The sequence below is a fragment of the Lagopus muta genome, chromosome 3 (genome assembly GCF_023343835.1).
Source record: "Lagopus muta isolate bLagMut1 chromosome 3, bLagMut1 primary, whole genome shotgun sequence".
Classification (NCBI taxonomy): domain Eukaryota; kingdom Metazoa; phylum Chordata; class Aves; order Galliformes; family Phasianidae; genus Lagopus; species Lagopus muta.
In genome coordinates this window covers 37,331,752-37,349,982 of record NC_064435.1, presented here as the reverse complement: position 1 = coordinate 37,349,982, position 18,231 = coordinate 37,331,752, and the positions used below count along the sequence as shown (strand labels likewise).

General features: G+C 41.8%; 1 protein-coding gene across 7 annotated transcripts in view; it reads left to right on the top strand.

Moving 5' to 3' along the window:
• FAM110B (family with sequence similarity 110 member B) overlaps positions 1–16,871 on the top strand; it is a 103,955-nt gene extending 87,084 nt beyond the window's left edge. For all 7 annotated transcript variants that reach the window (XM_048939938.1, XM_048939940.1, XM_048939935.1 and 4 more), the window contains 2 exons: positions 1,329–1,395; positions 12,986–16,871. In XM_048939938.1, the coding sequence (XP_048795895.1) occupies positions 13,273–14,385 (1,113 nt within the window). In that variant the 5' untranslated portion in view covers positions 1,329–1,395; positions 12,986–13,272 and the 3' untranslated portion in view covers positions 14,386–16,871. The remainder of the gene's footprint in view (positions 1–1,328; positions 1,396–12,985) is intronic.
• Positions 16,872–18,231: the final 1,360 nt, after the last annotated feature.

Below are 18,231 nucleotides of genomic sequence, written 5' to 3'. Positions count from 1 at the left end.
AGTGTTGGAAAGAAATGACCAGTTTCTAATAGCTGTGTAAAAACTTAGTTGTCTTTAATTGGAGTTGGTGATTTGGAAAATATCCTGTCAGCTATCTCTGTTTCCCAGCAGGGAGATGTGCGGGTGTTCTTAAGCATACAAAGTTTTACTCTTTGAGCTGTGAATATTGGAGGTCACCTAAAAATAAGTCATTACTGTGGATTTCGTATTTCTGAAATTTCATGTTTTTAAGTCAGAATCAACAAGCAGATTCCAGAAAGTAGCATTAGCATTTACATATTGATATTTTTCCTCAAATGAATATCCCCAGGGTAGCTGACACTGATTCTACACCCTGCTAAAGCTATTGCACAGAAGTGCTATTTTTAGTTTTCTGCTCTTTATAATGTTATATTCTCTCTTCTTCATCTGGAAATCAGAAAAAGCAAACCAAAAGTCTTTGTTTCTCTAGAATAGGAACCTAAAATACAAAATTAGGGCCACGAAGATGGTGAAGGGCCTGGAGCATCTCCCCTATGAGGAAAGGCTGAGTGAACTGGGTCTGTTCAGCCTTGAGAAAAGGAGACTGAGAGGGGACCTGATCCAGATCTATAAATATCTAAGGTGTGGGGGGCAGAATGGCCAGGCCGGACTGTTTTCAGTGGTGAGTGGAGACAGGACAAGGGGAAATGGCCAGAAACTGCAGCATAGGAAGTTCCGCACAAATGTGCGCAAGAACTTCTTTACAGTGAGGTGACGGAGCACTGGAACAGGCTGCCCAGGGAGGTGGTGGAGTCTCCTTCTCTGGAGATGTTCAAGACCTGCCTGGATGCCTACCTGTGCGACCTGCTGTAGGGAACCTGCTTTGGCAGGGGGGTTGGACTCGATGATCTCTGGAGGTCCCTTCCAACCCCTACAATTCTGTGATTCTGTGATTCTGTAATTCAGTGTTAGCCTTAATCTGTGCATTACAAATTTCATTTTGAAATTTGGTCCTGTTTGTTTTTTATCCACAGCATGGCTGAATCTCAGTCTTGGACCTCAGAACTGTGGCAAATGAGAGCTTATGATCTGAGACATCCCAAATGTCTTTTTAATTAGTTTTTATTACACAGCTCATAGCTTTTCTAGTGTGCAACCACGTTGATTTCATCACGTCTTTAGTCTTTCATGGTTGCTCTGGTGCTGTGTAGCTGTCTTCCTTTCTAGTAAGTGGACCAGCTTTGATGCTTTCTTTCCACATCCTCCAAATGATATATACAGGGCTGCCATATTTCTGCCTTTTTTTTTCTTTCCCCTCTTTTTTTAAATTGCTTTTTTTCATATTATTTTTTCTTTCTTTCTTTCAGCCTCCACTGGAACTTTGCAGTCTGCCATTCAAAGCCTGAACAAGAGCTCGACACTGTGCTTTTTCAGGTATGCTTCTTTAAATACACTTTCTCATGGAGGGGAGGGGTGTTAATGGAAGGAGAGCATCTCCAGAGGATCTCTTCCTCATTCTCGTAGCGAATCTTTTTTTTTTTTTTTTAATCTTTTCTAATTGATTGGGTTGAGAGATTCATTTGTACAGTTGAAGAAAGATTGAGGCTTGCTTTTGCTGCCCTCAGTCACACTGCATTAGGCATGTCAACATGGCAAAATAATTTGAGTAGTTCCTGGTGTTTTTTCATTCTTTATTCCAGATGTACACTTTGGTTACAGTCTTCCAATTCAGTAGATGCTGATATTTTCTGACTTCCAGCATGAGTGCACAATTCTAACCCTATCTGATTACTATTACTGATGTGCTCAAAAACAGAGGGAAGTTCAAACATCCAAGAGTCCATTCACAGTGCTCTGAGCCTGATTTCAAAGTTAGAGCAGGAGATGGACATTAAAGCTTAGAATCTTTTACTTGTCTTTAGAGCTTCTAAGCAAAAGAAAGGAAATCCAGTATCAAGAAAAATTGAGAGCATGTCTTATATTGAGTAGTTTTGTTCTCAGTTAGTACAAAGAAATCACTTGAAACCCAGGGAATCGGAAGTTGTATGAGTATGGCAGCTTGTACCAATGATCATAAAATTCTCTAAGAGTTACTAAAGCACTTGCAGCATTTATTTGAAGCAAGGAAAAAATAGATAATCAATATCTGATACATCATTTGTCAAATCAGCAACACGCTTCACTAATACATGGTTTTAATTCCACTCTAGAAGGCATTTTGCATTTGTCTGTTTCTTATCACCAAATTCAGCTTTAGAATGTAAATATGCATTGTTTGGGGTCTTAAATTAACGGTTATCACTGCTCTTTTTATTTGAAACAAAAATGTTAAGTCTAAGAGTACACGTGGCAAGTTCAGGGGTAAGATGTTGAAATAATCTCAAAACCAGTTTATGTTAGTTGAGGAGATTCAGGTATGTTCAAGATAGGTTGTGGTCTGAAATTGAAAGACATCAAAGCTGTACTGCAAAGTACAGCTAATTCCACAATCACATTTTATGTACTTACCTTGCTAGTGGCGTTTCATATGAGATTTGTTTCCATCTTCTTAGAGAATAAACTTGATGTTTGATGTTTGGTGTTTGTGCAGATGCTCCAGGAAGTCTGCAGTTGTCTGGGAGACACACTGTGTATCCTACAAGTATGAAAGATGGAGTCCATGATTTATGATAATGGCAACATTCAGCCTTGGATGTAGTGACACAGTCAGCCCTCCTAAATGTTGTCTTTTTAGAGGATGTGTGGAGACCAGAGCAGATCAGAATCATAGAATGACTGAGGTGGAAGGCTCTGAAGGCCTTCTGGTTGCTCAGATCAGTGACAAGCTGGTGCTAGCAGCTGAGGGGGTGTCCCCTTCATTGTAGAGGCTTGGCTCCCTGACAGCAATGGGGATGGTGGGCTGACCAGAAGAGGTTACCTTTACATGCCAAGCATGTGGGCACATGAAAGAACCGACACCACATCTCCTCACCTGAGGCTCAGTGCTTTGTTTGTAGCATCTCATGATTCTTCTGTCTTAGAGAGCTTGGTTTTGTGATTTAGGAATTTCTCTAGATCCACTTTCTCAAAAAGTGCTCTGATACTCATTTCTAAATACGTAATAATTCATGAGGGTCAAGCCATAGCTTTGAGCTCAGGAGACTTGTATCCAATTTCTAGACTGGAATAAAATTTATTTTATTTACTGGTGAGAGGTGAGCTACTAACATTGCTGTGTATCATGTATGAGAGGAGGATGGATATCTGGGTAATGGTAAAATAATCTGGGGGGTATATGTGCAGAGAAATAAGCCAGTCTATTTAAACAGTTTAAGGCACTTCTTAGGAGAGGGTCAGCAGTGATCCTAGCTACAGAACTCTCCCAGGGCAAGCCTGTTGCAGGTATTGGTGCTGCAGCAGCTGATGGCATGTGAAGGGCAGCCAAAAGGAAGAACTGGCTTTGGAGAATCTACAGCAGCAAACCTCTGCATTTTGTTCATGACTGGCAGGTGTTTTTGATTGACTGGGTTTCCTCCACTGTTTGTATTGCTCTTGAAAATGAGAGCCTCAAAGGCTGATTTCCTTCTGCAGACTTCTGCCAACTCCCTGGGGCCAGTTCCTCCTTGCCAGCCCACCAGGGCTCCATGGGCAAGCTGTCCAAAGCATGGAAGCTGCAGAAATGGGGAGAGGCACGTGGGGCATAAGAGTTGTGATAGAGGCGATGAGGAAAAGCACTTGAAGTTATCTTCCTTTTTCCTTTAATCCCATGCTATCCTTGAAATCTTTCTCTGCTTCCCAGCCCACTGTTTGCTGCCACCATCTCTATTTCCATCACTTCACTGCTTTTTTCCGAGTAACTGCATTTCTCCTCAGACCTTCTATGTCTTGCAGCTTGCCTGTCCCCATACTCCTAGTTACTGGCGGTTGTTTGTTTGTTGGTTTTTATTGGAGCTGTGATTCCTCCCTCTGCTGCTTCCATCTCCACTTGATTAAACGCACCAGTGCAGTGGTCATGACTCAACACAGCTTTGCTTTTCTTTAAGGCACTGGGATTTTTATGGTGTTGCTAAAGATGTGGCCAGGAAGAATTTTTGTCATAACTTCATTAGGGTCTTCGGATACACAGAAAGCCATTTAATAAGAAGAGTCTGAGCAATTCTGACTTTACAAGTGCAGCTTTTTAAAGACACTTGTAGTGAAGTGTCATTATGTTAAATGTCACTAATAGGAAACAGGCTCAATGTATTTTAACAGCTAACATTTCAACAACTGTAGTAAATACATCCACACAAATGTGCAATCCCAGTGAACATACAACGTAGAATTTGGGTTATACAGCTTTACTGTATTGATAGCAACAATACTGGTATTTCTGACCATATACTTCAAGAAATCTTAAATATACAGATGCAGTGGTATGCATTCCTCTAACTTTCTTTCTTGACTTCCAGCAGCATGTATCTTTAGAACTGAGGCTGGAGGAAAGAGGAATGAAATATTCTGTGGTATGGGAAAATGTTCTCTTATCTAGAGAAAAACATAGCTGTACCAGTCTAAATTAAAAGAGATGATTTAAAAAAAAAAAAAAGGGAAAAAAACCCACTTGATTTGTTTATACACCATCAAAAGATTTTAGCTTTGTAGCTTGTTTTGGAAAAAATAAATGTTCGCTGTTTCATGTGTTTGAAGTTTGACTGTTTATAAATGGTTAGCCCAGAACAATTCTGGTGCAGAAATTAAGTAGCCATGCAGACTTTACTGCAACATTATGTCATGTTATAGAAGAGGATATTTAGAGCAGAGACTTGACAAACAACACCCCACAGCTAATCAGAAGAGTGACTGAAAGTCTTCCGTTGTCAGAATGGGGCCATGCTGTTGTATTCCACAAGGTGAACATTGCCATTTTTCTCATGTTGTTGCTTTCAGCCATAACCAGTTTGTAATTGTGCCTACCTTATTACCTTTCTGTGTATTTGTAGTATCAGTAAAACATGTTCACTTGCTGTGTTTTAATATTAGAGTGAAACAGTTTTTTGTTTGTGAATGTAGTTTATTAAAAAAAAAAAAGAATTTTCCATATAAGAAGATACCAACAAGCTGTTAAACTTGAGAAGGCTAAAAACAGTGTAATCAATATAACTTTATGTCCTTATTTGTAAACATGTGCATTATAAGAACCACTCCATATACTTACGCACTATTTCTTTCAAATGTACTTTCATAGACTGTAAGAAACTTCAGAAAGATGCTAGTTCTGAAACTTTGAGAATAAATGTTTTAAAAGCTTTCCTTACCAATTTAATCTCTGATTACTACAGGAAAGGAATTTTTAAATCTGAAATATCTTCTCCATTTATAGTAGCTCTTCATGGTCTCTTGTTTTTTTTCCACAGTATAAATTGTTGGGGTTGTTTCTCTTCCGGGCTGTATTTGTTGACTCTGGATCTTCGTGTGCTTTTACATTACTGGAGTTTTGCAGGCTTACGAAATGCAAGGGAATGTCTAACTGCAGCTATTTTCATGGTGGAATTATGGCTTTTTAAATAAAAGCCGTTTATAGCTGTGATATGATCTTCCTTCAATATATTTTGCATTGCAAACAGTTTCAGAAAACATTCTCAATAAACATAGCCTAAACATGGCAACTTCAGATTTCAGAGGGTTTGACCTTATATGACAGAATCTGGTGAACTTTTTCCACCCCACAAAAATGAGTTGGCAGCAGCAGCTGCATACATGAGATCAGAAGTACTTCATCTTCTGAGAAATGGGAGACTGCACCAATTGCCCAGCCTCCAAACTGGGGCAAGTTTCCACCTCCCAGAGAAGAAAACTGGGTATTCTTGGGTGGCTCTTCCTGTTTCAACTAGAAGCCGTCCTACCTCCTAGAAATTAATTATGCTGGAGCAGTGTTAACTAACCTGGTTTTCACATCAAGAGCCCTATATGAGATTTCTTACTCTTCCTGTAATTTAAAGAAAGCTTGCAAATTTTAGTGGAAAATTTTTAAAAGAAGAGCTGGAGAAGAATCAGTCTTTACATGCAATTTAGAGGAGTTTAAGCACTTGCTGTGGAGGTCATCTTGCAGTTGGCATTCCAAATGAAGCAGAGGCAGAAGCATTTTCTGTGATATCCTTGTTAGCCCCCACTGCATTTTGGGGGCCTGCAGCATGCTCAGAGGACTCATGCTGGGTTAAGCAGTGTTAATGAACAAAGACAGGCAGGAAAATCCATGGTTCATCTAGAGCTTGGGAATTGGCCATCAGGCTTAGTTAGCCATGTGCATGCCCATTCATGTCAGTAACAGGACTGCTCCCATGCTGAGCGGCAGCTGTTTGCAGGACATGTCTTGTGCATCTCTCTACTCCTGCCTGTTTCTTCTAGCTTCTCCCAGCTCCTTTCCATGGGAGTTAACTGTGGGAGATGGGGATGGTGCCTAGGTTTTAATATGTTTGGTGTTTAGAGTGTAGCTGGAGTCAGGAGAGCTCCAAAGTTTTGGTATGAGCAGAAATTGCTGTCGAAGCAGCAAGTGCTCCACTAACGAGGATCAGGTTTGGGGGAAGGGATACTTAAGAAGTTCCTGAGCTGTTTCCTGGCTGCCCAATTGCTGGTTGGGTGACCGTTGCATGGATCCTGCCTGTGGGATGTGTGCCTGTGTGAGCGTTGGACTGAGGATGCTCTGGGTGTATCTTATGCATTTTTGCAGATAGAGGATTTTGATTTTTCTTCTTCACTAACGCATGTGGTTTGTACTGAACCAATTATGTATGGAAACCACAAAGGTTTGGGTAGCTTCAAATATGGCTTACTCTTAAAATGAGCTTGTTAGGAATTTCCACAGATCTCAGGTGCAAATTAATCTGAAGTGTTCTCTTTAAAATGTTGTTTTTTTTGTTTTTTTTTTTCCCAACATCTTAATTAAAACTGTTTTGTTGTTCAGCCTCCCTCTGTTTTCTCCCAGCGTGCAGTGATGGCACGCAAGGCTGGCCAATTAATTAATTTTGCTACACATTGAAAATGTGGCCTCTTGGAAAGTAAATGGTTTACCAGGATGCCGAATCCAAGCAGGGCTGGAAAGGCAGCAGCAAACAGGGGCAAGGAGACTCAAGATGCTGGCTTTTCCTACTGGCAGAGGGGAAGAGAGAAGAAGAGCAATAGATAGCACTTGATGATCTCTAGATGTCTGTTCCAGCCCTAAAAGTTCTGTGATTCTGATGAGCACTGAAGTGTTGTTACAGAACACTGGGGCCAAGTGTCTTCTGCTGAAGAAGACATTTTATTTGATTTCTGAAAGTGCAGGGAATCTTAGGGAAACTGTAGGGCCAGAAGACCAGAATGAAGGGCTGTGTGAAGCTTGTGGAGCATACTTTTAAGTGTAGTGCCCATGGAGAGAGACAGAATAAGAAGTGCTTTGAACTCTGGGCCACTGGGACTGGCTGAGGAGCGAATGACTGGATTGCAACCCAAGGTCTACCTAAAGTTTTGCAAAGTGTTTTAAAGAAATATTCAGGCAAAATACACATTAAAATAGAAGTATTCACAAAAAGCCAGAGCTACAAATATGAGAAGTGACATCACATTGCTTTATACTTTATAGGTCTTCTCTTGAAGTATTTTTAAATGAGAGGCTGAAATTATTCAGAAGAGTGTGGTATGTTGCAAGTAACACAGGGATTAGAGAAAGCAGCATTGATTTCCATTACTGCTTTTACAAACACAGTACGTAGTTTCTCTCTAATTAAGACAGCAACTTGTATTTTTTTGGTACTCTCTTCATGGAAGAAAGGGAAACTTAATTCCTGAGGTTTCTTGTGTATTTGCACAGCTGCCTGCGTCTTTTACAGCAATCACACTTTTCATGTTTGGGCAGTATTTACCCAGAAGCAAGTATCGCTAATAGTGGAGTGTGCCTGCTGGATAAAACCTCTAACAGCATCAGTTTTCAGAACTGAAAAGAAACAAAATAATTTCTAATGGCTTTTCTTTCAGAGAGGATTCTCTTTGCAGCTTGCACTGAGCATGCAGTACCGAGGCAGAATGCAAGTACAGCCATGGAGGTGCATCCCCAACATTTGTAACTCCGTGGATTTTCCAAATGCTATTTCCCCATAACAGTGTAAGCGTTTCTGGTTACATCAACATCCTCGTTTAAACCTCACTTTTAACTGCAAAGTGAAATAGAAACTGTCAAGTAATGGTGGCATTCTTGATAGAGTTTTATCTTTCAAGGTTTTCTTGTGCAAACTTGTCAACTTACTGCACTTCAGACAGATATTTAACATCAGTGGGTGTTGCTGAGTGTAATGCCAGAGCAAATCAGAATTGGCTTAAATGTATAATACACAGTGCAAAGCAGCTGCCTTGATCACCAACTTTCCCCATTGGTGGGAATTTCCCACCTCTACATCCCTGTGCAACTCCTGGTTTTAGGTCACTGCATACAGAGTTTTATGACCTTTTGGGGGCTCAACCTCCTCCCTGAGCAGATACTGCCCTTCATTTATTTGTCACTGTTTCATGTTCCCAAAGGGCATCACTTTGATTTGATTTTGGTTCATGGTAGATCTGCAAGATGATTCCATCTCCTCACGCTTTATGTCTTAACAGCTAATGTAATATGAGGCAAAGTTTGCACCCGTCTGTGTTTATCTAAAATTGGTTTCACAAATGTCATACTGCTGCCATTCTGGAGGTGGTTCAATGCCAATTTAATCCTTATTTGTTTTTGTTCATATTTTTAAACTTATTAATATAAACTACATGCAAGGTTTATGCTGATGGTTCTCCTAAGAACTGGAATGGGCTTGAGGCGTACATGATACTATATCCTAGTGCACAGCCTTGTAGCAAGTTACTCTCACTGAAGTCCTCATTCATTGGCTTTATAGGCTCTTAATGTGCACCTCGCCATTAGCTGAACCTATGATTTTTCATCTGTATGCTATGGCCCAGTGCAAAATTTGTTTTGTGATTTCTCTGAGCTCTATTGAGATCATTTGTACTTGAATTTACGATGCTTGTGGTGCATCTTGAGGCTGCGTAGTTATACTTTACCATCAGGAAAATAAAATTGACACAGGCCTTTAAATACCAAGGAAAGCAGAGGAAAGGCTGTTAGGCTTTGTTATATGTACCCACTGTGCTTCATTCTGTCCTCTGTACCTCCTGTCCATCCCTCATCCTCTGTCCCAGAGGAGTGAAGTAAGAGCATGAGCTCTTCAGTTCAGCACAGTGTTGGTGGGTGAAGATGCATCCTCACTGAAAGAGTAAAAATTCCTATGTTATCATGTATGCCATAATTTCACTGTTGTTTTTTGCTGCTGTGCTGCAACTTGAATATTGCTAAAATATGTAGTGATTTCAGAGTAAACGTTCAGGCAAAGGCTGATTGAAACTTGATCAAGGTATAGGAGCTACAAGGCAAAACAGAAATAATATTTCATTGAGAATTTGTTTCTAGTTACTGTTAGTTGTATAGCTATTGCTGCTGCACCATGTTGTCCCAGATCATGCAGCCTGTTACCTAATTGTGAATATCTAACAAATGTATGGCAGGTCTAAGGGCGATGAGAGCATGATGCCTAGGATGAGTAAGTGCTTTGGGTCACTCCCTCTGCCACAAAGGAATCTTGAATCAAAGTGCCTGGTTGAAAATAGAGCTTTAAAAACCTAAGCCCCTCTACTCCTTTGTGTGTTTTGCATTCTGCTCAGTAGTTCTGCAGCAGTTACTGATGTTAGAAGAGCTCAGTGGTACAAACTTCAAGAAAGCTTTCACCAGTGTATGTGTATTATTAAAATGAAGCATGCTTGAATGTGTGCATAAGTTTGCAGTTTTGTTTCTTTTTAAATGATCTCTTAAGCCTAGTGATCTTTTTCTAAGGAAGTGAAATAATGGGAGTCTGGAGCGAATCCTGAAAAACATAATCCCGTCCATGGGAAGAATTGCATTTACAGAATAGACATCTGGATGTGAACTCTTGTAAAATGTTTCTTAGGTCCCTAAGTATATTTCATTTCCTGGGAGTGGAAATGTTGCCTTTGAATTTCTACAGTGTAAAGCCAGTACTGGAGCCATCCACAACAGGCAATTCCAATGGCTAAGCTTGAACTTTCTTCATTTTAGGCCAACAGAAAGCCATTTCCACCCTTGTTGCTGCAATTATGGTTTTCACAACTGGAAACAAAGTGGCACAGTTTCGTCTTCCCATGACTCTGCTGTGCTGCTGCTGCTCAGCCTTTTTTGTTAGTGCTGAAATTAGTAAGTGACTCTCCTAGCATCATGGCCGTGTTTCAAGTGCCTGTGAACAACAGAGGCGCTGATAGGAATTGCACTGGGTGTCCCAGCTCACAGCAGAATTAGGCTGCAGTCATCAGAGCACAGGCAGGAGAGGTTGTTTCAGTAGTACCTACATCCACCTGTCTTCCACCACGCTTTCTGTTCTGGTGCAGTCTGATTAACAATTTCTAGCTCTCTGAGGTGCAAGTACTGAGTAAACTTCCCCGTGATATTTAAACACAGTACCTCAGGAATGCAACACACTTTCTACTACTAGCTGAGTCTACCCTCAATTTTTACCAGCAGCACAAGGACAGAGCTCCCTGTCTGGCCACGTAACCACCTGGCCCATGCTGTCTCCAGACAGCATCTCTGCCCTGGCTCCCCCCAGCCCTTTGCTTTTCTTTGAAGGCATGCCTGGAGCTCATTGCCAGTCACAGTGTATTTCCATTGACTTCAGGGCATTTAGCCCCGTGTGTGCTTGCAAACAAGCACTCTTGTTCCCTTGGGTGAACATGCATGCACAGTGGGAATTTTTTTCTTCTTTCTTCCTTTGAAGAAAACCTTCTAAGCAGTGCTTGCTGGCATCAAGCAGGGCTGTCCTGAGTGAGGGAGTTACTAAATGCTGAGGAAAGACTTCCAAAAGCCTTGGTTCCCACAGCCCCAGAAATCTGCGGTGTGCTCAGAGCAGCTCTCTGGGAGCAGAGTGGAGCTGGCAGGAGTTCCTCTGGGCAGAACCATGGCCTTCAGTGACAGTGGCTGAGGAGAACTGCAGAGCTGTGCTCTTGCTTATTCAAGTGCTAGTAACTGGGTTGGGTGACAGTGTTGGTTTAGTACATAGAATCGAAGGGTTGGCTTTTGGAGTGAATTTTTTTCTTTTCTTTTCATTTTTCTTTTCTCCTGACAAGGCCCTTGTCCTTGCATATATTCAGTTTCTGCATGTAAGCACTAAATACGGCAATCAGGAATTTCTACAAGCTCTGTGCTGGCAGTGCGGGTTTGATTTGTGTATATGGAACAGAAATGTGTATGTGCAGATGCCTGCTAAAATTGCCTTCAGCACATTTGGAAAGTCAATGCTTAATTTTTAAAATAGTCCCAATAAATATGTTGATTCAAATGAGGAAAAAAAGAGCTTTTTCTCTTTCAGGAAGACTTAGTTAAAATTCAGGAAGTCACTAGGATTTATAAAACAACACTGAAAGGAAAGCTTAATTAACATTTCACTACCCTTTCAATTGCACTGAATGCATGTCTGGTTTATCACCCACCTAAATATGTTAGTTTGTATTTGAAGAATGCTTGTGACAGTGAGCCTTCAGGAGAAAGCTCAGCTTTTTCCTATAATCTCATTATAGCATTTATACATTTGGTTTCCTTGCTTTGACCTTGAGTGGTTTAGAGAAAATATTCAATGTATGTATCGTGTACTTCTGGGAATAAATACTTGAGGCTGCTTTCTTTGTTTCTTAAGGTATATTTAGCTGGAATTATGGGTTTTTCTGTGGGATTTAGAGGAGTTTGCTTTTTTTTTTGTTGTTGTTGGTCTAAACAACATACTGATAGTTAAATACACTAGGGTTAGTAAGTTGGATAACAATAGATGAGCGTGGCAATAGAGACAAAAGCAGGTCATCGCTGGGAAGGATGCTGCTTTGAGCACCTCGGGATGAGTAAAGAAGCAGCAGCAGCTTTTCCTGCTCTCCCTGAAGAACACGATGATAGCAGAAATGGGATATTAAAAAGGACAGTGTAGATTAATGGGGGCAGTAATAAAACAAATGAGACCCATTAGCTAAATCGCTGCTTTAAAACTAGGTTCTTTGGTAAGTGCTCTTCAGTGCCTCATGCGGGAGAAATTGCTACAGCATTTGCCATGTTATCTGCGGTGTTGCATTTTAGTTTGTGTGTGGTGTTGTGGCAGTCTGAAGTGACAGAATCTTAAAACAATTTAGATAAAGGTAAATGTTGTTTTGGACGTTGTGCTCCTAGAAAGCTGGAACAATTGTATCTAAATGCAAAGACGAGTTCTCTTTTTTCAAGTCAGGTTGGAATGTTTTATATGCTTCCAAAATCCATCATTAAAAGAATAAAATATTTGTTTATTCTCATTAAGTTTAGGGTTATCCTGTTATAGTTAATTCGCCCTTCCTTAAGAACTTGGAAATCCTTGTTTTGCTGTGGGGACTCGTGTTCAAACAGCCTTGAAGCTGCAGTATGGGGTTTCACAGTATCTCTGGTTGGTTGCTTGTTTTTCTGTTAGCTTAATGATGAAGCATATGCCTTGCAATTAAAACACTACATATCTCTGTTTTCTCCTTGAGTTTTAGACTGGCTTGTTTTCTGGAGCATTTAATAAAATAGGAAAGTACTCTGCCTTTGTTAGAATTATATGTTGCCTCTAAGGAGAAAAACTTTGGGGGTTTAGAGATAAAGTATGTTGAGAAATCAACTAGACAAAGCCACAGGCAGTGTTTGAAAGTGCACTTTCGTTCATCATCTGGAGGTATGTGGGTCTAACCCAGTGGCCCAGCCCATTTGGCATCACTGTCCCTTACCTGCCCCCAGACACGTGTGGCTGCATCCCAGCAGGGGCCTCGTGTGCTTCCCCTTTCTTTTTGCCATAATCCCACTGGGTGGTGGTGGGGCACCCAGCGCTGCCTCCCCGCGCTGCCACAGGAGAGGAGAGGAGGGTTGGGCTGCTGTTGCTATCGCTCTGATGTCAGGCGCTGCCACTAACATGTGGTTGGCTCTTCTGCCTTTCAGATCGCACAAAGGAAGCAAGGAGACTCCCACATCTTTCAGCGAGAAGAAAGGAGGCAGTGGAGCAGACTAATACAGACTTGTGTCTGGTGGCCTTGCAGTACAAAGGCTGCCTTTAAAAGAGAAGCGCAGCGTTATTTAATGAGCTGTGAGATGAGGCGCTGCTGCTAACGCTCAGATCCCTGGATTCATCGGCTATTCATTGTGCTTAATGTACATGTTTCTACACCGTGCGTTTAGGAGATCCCAGAGAAGAATCCAAAACGGCTGCGGGGGAAAGACCACCAAACATGCCTACAGAAACACTACCGACAGGTAGCATGGTGAAGCCGGTCAGCCCTGCCGTGACTTTCACATCCGCCGTCCCTCTCCGCATCCTGAACAAAGGACCTGACTATTTTCGCAGGCAGGCGGAGCCTAACCCCAAAAGACTGAGCGCGGTGGAGAGGCTGGAAGCCGACAAGGCGAAATACGTCAAAAGCCAGGAGGTCATCAATGCCAAGCAGGAGCCCGTGAAGCCAGCAGTGCTGGCGAAGCCGCCGGTCTGTCCTGCGGCCAAGCGGGCACTGGGCAGCCCCACCTTGAAGGTCTTCAGCAACAATGCAAAGACAGAGAGCGGTGTCCAGAGAGAAAATCTGAAGCTAGAGATTCTGAAGAACATCATCAATAGCTCTGAAGGCTCCAGCTCAGGTTCGGGGCACAAGCATGGTCCCCGAAACTGGCCACCCCACAGAGCCGATTCGACGGAACTGAACCGACATTCATTCGCTGAGTCCTTGAAGGTCTATCCCACACAGGGCCGTAGCAGCCCCCAGGAGAGCAGCTCCAATGTCAGTAGAAGGCTCCTAGACCAGTCTGCAGAGACTTTCTTGCATGTCTCTCACAGCTCCTCAGACATTAGGAAAGTAACTAGCGCAAAGCCCTTAAAAGCAATACCTTGCAGTAGTTCAGCCCCACCTCTGCCTCCAAAACCCAAAATTGCTGCCATTGCCACCCTGAAGTCCCCAGAGATTGAGGCAGTTGAGTCTGGATGCGGAGTTAGTAGAAGACCCTCCTTACAGCGATCAAAATCAGACTTAAGCGACAGATACTTTCGTGTTGACGCAGATGTTGAACGATTCTTTAACTACTGTGGACTGGATCCTGAAGAGCTTGAAAACCTTGGGATGGAAAATTTTGCAAGGGCTAACTCTGATATTATATCCCTCAACTTTCGCAGTGCAAGCATGATTAGCTCAGACTGTGAACAGTCTCAGGACAGCAACAGTGACCTTAGAAATGATGACAGTGCCAATGACCGTGTGCCATACGGCATTTCTGCTATTGAAAGGAATGCCAGAATCATCAAGTGGTTGTATAGCATCAAGCAAGCTAGAGAGTCACAGAAAGTGTCCCATGTGTGAGAAAATCCACAGGAGAAAAAGCAAGGACTGTATCTTTGTCTGTGAATATTCAGTTGTGAAGGGTTGTGAAGTCTACTTGAAGTCTTGTACACTTCTCAAATCTCTTTGTGTTGCTTGTTGTGCAATGTTTCCAAGTTGCATGCCTGTCAACATGTGAACTGACCTGGCTTCCACTTGAACAATAACCAACTGCAGAGCCTGGCTGAGCATACACATTATCTGCCAAAAGTTTAAGACAAGAATCTAATTAGGGCTTTAGTATAATCAAAGTGTTTACATGGAAAGGTTATATGACTTCTTTGGTATTTATGTGGTTCCTTGTGGGTTTTATATGTCACTTTTTGTCTTAATACCGATATCTTCAACTGACGTTTCTAGGTTCTAAGTTGAAATGGAATCCCGTTTGGGGGGAGAGTGGGGGGAGGGGGAGGAGAAAAATTGGCCACTGTAAGAGGTTTAGACATGCAGCAGTAGTCAAAGCAACCTTATCTCTTGTAGAAGGTGGATTATTGGCAGCTGTAAAGCTGTTTCTGAAAGGCAAGGAATGCGCTGTTCTTTGCTAAAATATGTATCCCTACCTGTAGTAAGGGACTGTTTAGGTTTCTGTTTCTAGATAAGCACCCTCAGTCTCAAAGCTGAGGTGGTCTAATGAATCTGCTTGACCACTCATAAACTGAGTATTGCATTTGCTTTGGTGTAAGCATTTTAATGATTTTGTATTACCCTGTTGGAAAAGCTTAAAGAAGGTTAGAGTCAACACACAAAAGCATCGTAGGTGCTGGATTTTGTGGGTTTCGTTTTTACTCTTAAGATTCCTGGTCTTAAACTTTTGACAGGAATGATTAGATCCTATAGCTGATATTGAATGCCTTTATTAGTCAAACACATCATGACTACAAAGTCCATGCTGTCTTTTAATTTTTTTTGTAGACCTATTTGAACAGTTAATGAACAAAAACGGAAACACACAGCCATATCAATGTAACGCCTCCTATTCCGAAGTAAATACACTCAGTAGCTGAACTATATCTGAAAAATTGTGATTATGTTGTCTTGCATATGTTATATCTAAGGCTGTGAAAGTTTGTTACAGCTCTAGAAAGTGTAGAAACATGACAGTATGTAGCTTTATTTTCTTTCCTCCTTATGATGGTTAGTGCTGCAGGTTGAACCTGTTACGACTCTTTCGACAATCTGTATCTTCCCAGTGGTTTAACTAACTGTCATTTCAACTGACAGTTGTGGTGTGCTAGCAGAGGAGTTGAAAGTACAGTGGCCTGCTTCATTATTCTTGTATACATGCTTTGAAATAAATTGCAGCACTACCTTATACTTCATCAGCTAATAGGAAACTTTTTTATTGTGTAAATGCTGTAAGACTTTGTATATACTTCAGTTGTTACGAAATCTTTAAAAGGAAGAGTGTTATGCTAATAAATAGCTCCTGGTGCAGGTATGGTGGGTTTTGTTCATTTTTTTTTTTAACTCCTCCCATTCTTACACTGTATCAGGAACTGTGTTTTAGTTCCATTGAAGGTCTCCGTTAACTAATGGTCCCAATGAAAGGTTTCTTCCCAAAAGTGTTTTTCAGAACACAGTTTCTTAGAAAGTAACGGTAGCAGCATGATCCATATGCAGAACTAGAAGAAATTTTCAGGACTAAAAATAGCTTCCTTGCTCCTTACCTAGCAATGTTCCTGTTCCCCTTTATAACATCTATTTGTAATGAATCACCACGGTCTTCTGTGTTATTCTTCAGCAGTGATTATTTATATATTTCAAAATTCAAGTTGCTTTGCACAATTGGGATCTATATTTTCTTTAAGAAGCCTGCAGCCCCTGTTCTGACCCATAGCCATAGGTAGTTAATGGAGGCAAAACTAAAAGCAGAGCAGAACGGTCATTTGGTGCCTATGGTACAGCAGTGAGGCAGTGGCACAGCTGCTCAGAGAAGCTGTGGTGCCCCATCTCTCAAGGCCAGGTTGGTTGGGGCCCTGGGCAGCCTGAGCTGGTGGACAGCCCTGCCTATGGAACAGTGTTGAGTTGGAACTGGATGGTGTTTGAGGACCTTTCCAACATTAAGGCATTCCAGGGATTATCCTACATTGTTTTATACAATTGTTTCTCAAACAGTTGTTCACTGAGAGGAGGGCAAGGCACATATTCAATTGCAGGAAGCTACTCCATGCTTTCTGCAGTTGGCTTCACTACCTAAGACTACAGCATTCCTACTGAGGAGATGCATATTCCAGCTACAGGCACATTTGTGACAGTTTAAGCCTCATGAATTTTGGTTGGCACTGACATCACACTGGTTTTTCAAGCATGTTCTTCCAGTAGTAAGTTCTACTCAGATCAGTGACTACTTTGCCAAGGAAAATAATGCTTCAGGGATTAAAGCCAAGTGTAATGCAGCTGTACAGCAATGAAAGAAGTTAAAACTGGAATAAAAATACACTCACATTGTTCTCTCTTAGCATGTTTATCATCATTCCTAAAACACTTATCTCAACTGTTGTCAGCCAAAAACATTAATAAAGAAGCCTTTGTAACTAGAAAATGGATCGAAGCATCTGCTGATATTCTAAACTTGTTTCCCAAGTCTTGTTCTGAAGCCACATGCTCTTGAGAAAGCAAATTCATTTCCTTTCAATGGCACGAGGGATTTAGGCTTGTGAGCTGTCAGTAAGAGCATTTTCTCATCCAGGTGCTTAAGAAGAACCTTTGACATAGCGCTGTGGGGATCCAACACCAGTGTCTCCCCTCTTAAGAATAGGAGCAGAATTATACAGGAGCAAGGCTTTCAGAGTGAGGCTGCAGCACTAGAAATCACGAGAGAAGATCTGTGAAACGTCCACAAGACTTTGAACAAACTGGTAAGAATTGCCTTCGTTTGTTAGAGTTTATGCAGAGAGGGTTTACTTACAGCCTTACTTGCTTGTATAAAAGCTACATCAGTGCTCTCTGAGCTGCTTCTGTTTTCAGAGGGGAACAACTACTTTTGCAGGCTACTAATTCAGATGTTGCTAGAGTGTCCCTTGTTTTGTGTCTGTCTTGGGAGATTCCCGAGTGCCAAACAGTGAGTTTACAGATGGTTGTAACCAGCTCAAACACCTCACCTGGGACCCATTCTGGTCGTGTTCCCATTGCCTTCAGTAGGCATTCACTCAGGTGCAAAATGCACAGCAAGCAGCAGTGGCTATGCAGCAGCTCCTGCAGCAAGAGCAGCTCATAAGGAGATGCAGCTGCGTGGTGTCCTGTGAAAGTGGCAGCCCTGGCTCCAGAGTGGAGAAAAAGCATTGTGTGTTTCGAGTGCTTAGTGTACATCCGTGCGTGTATGTGCACACAGCACAACGGCACAGAGGCTTAGAGTGGTTCTGTTATCTTGATTCACAATGAGGGGAAGAGGAAAACAATGTGACGAAGTATACTCTGGAATCTTTATGGTTTCGCATGAAGATAAACCTTTTATCTGAGGGAAAAGCAGCATCGTAAAATTGCTCTTTTAATTACTTCATGTTGTAACAAGGCTTTGAAAGATCTGAGATGCAGGATCTGTGCTGCAAAATTACAGTCCATAAATCTGAGTTCTGAGATGCTCCTTTTGATGAATTTGGTTTCTGCAGGAGAGAAGGCTGAGCTGCAAACGCGTGCAGCATCTGAGTGAGTGAGGGCTTCTGAAGGGTAAACACAGAAGGATGATGCTTTGGCAGAAAGTCAAAAATCAAAAGATACATTCAGACAACAGGGCCAATCAGTGCTGCTGTCTTCTCTCTTTCTGCAGCAGTTTATCCATCCACGGAGGCTGTACGCATTTGAGGCATTCAGTGAAAAACAAAGTGCTTA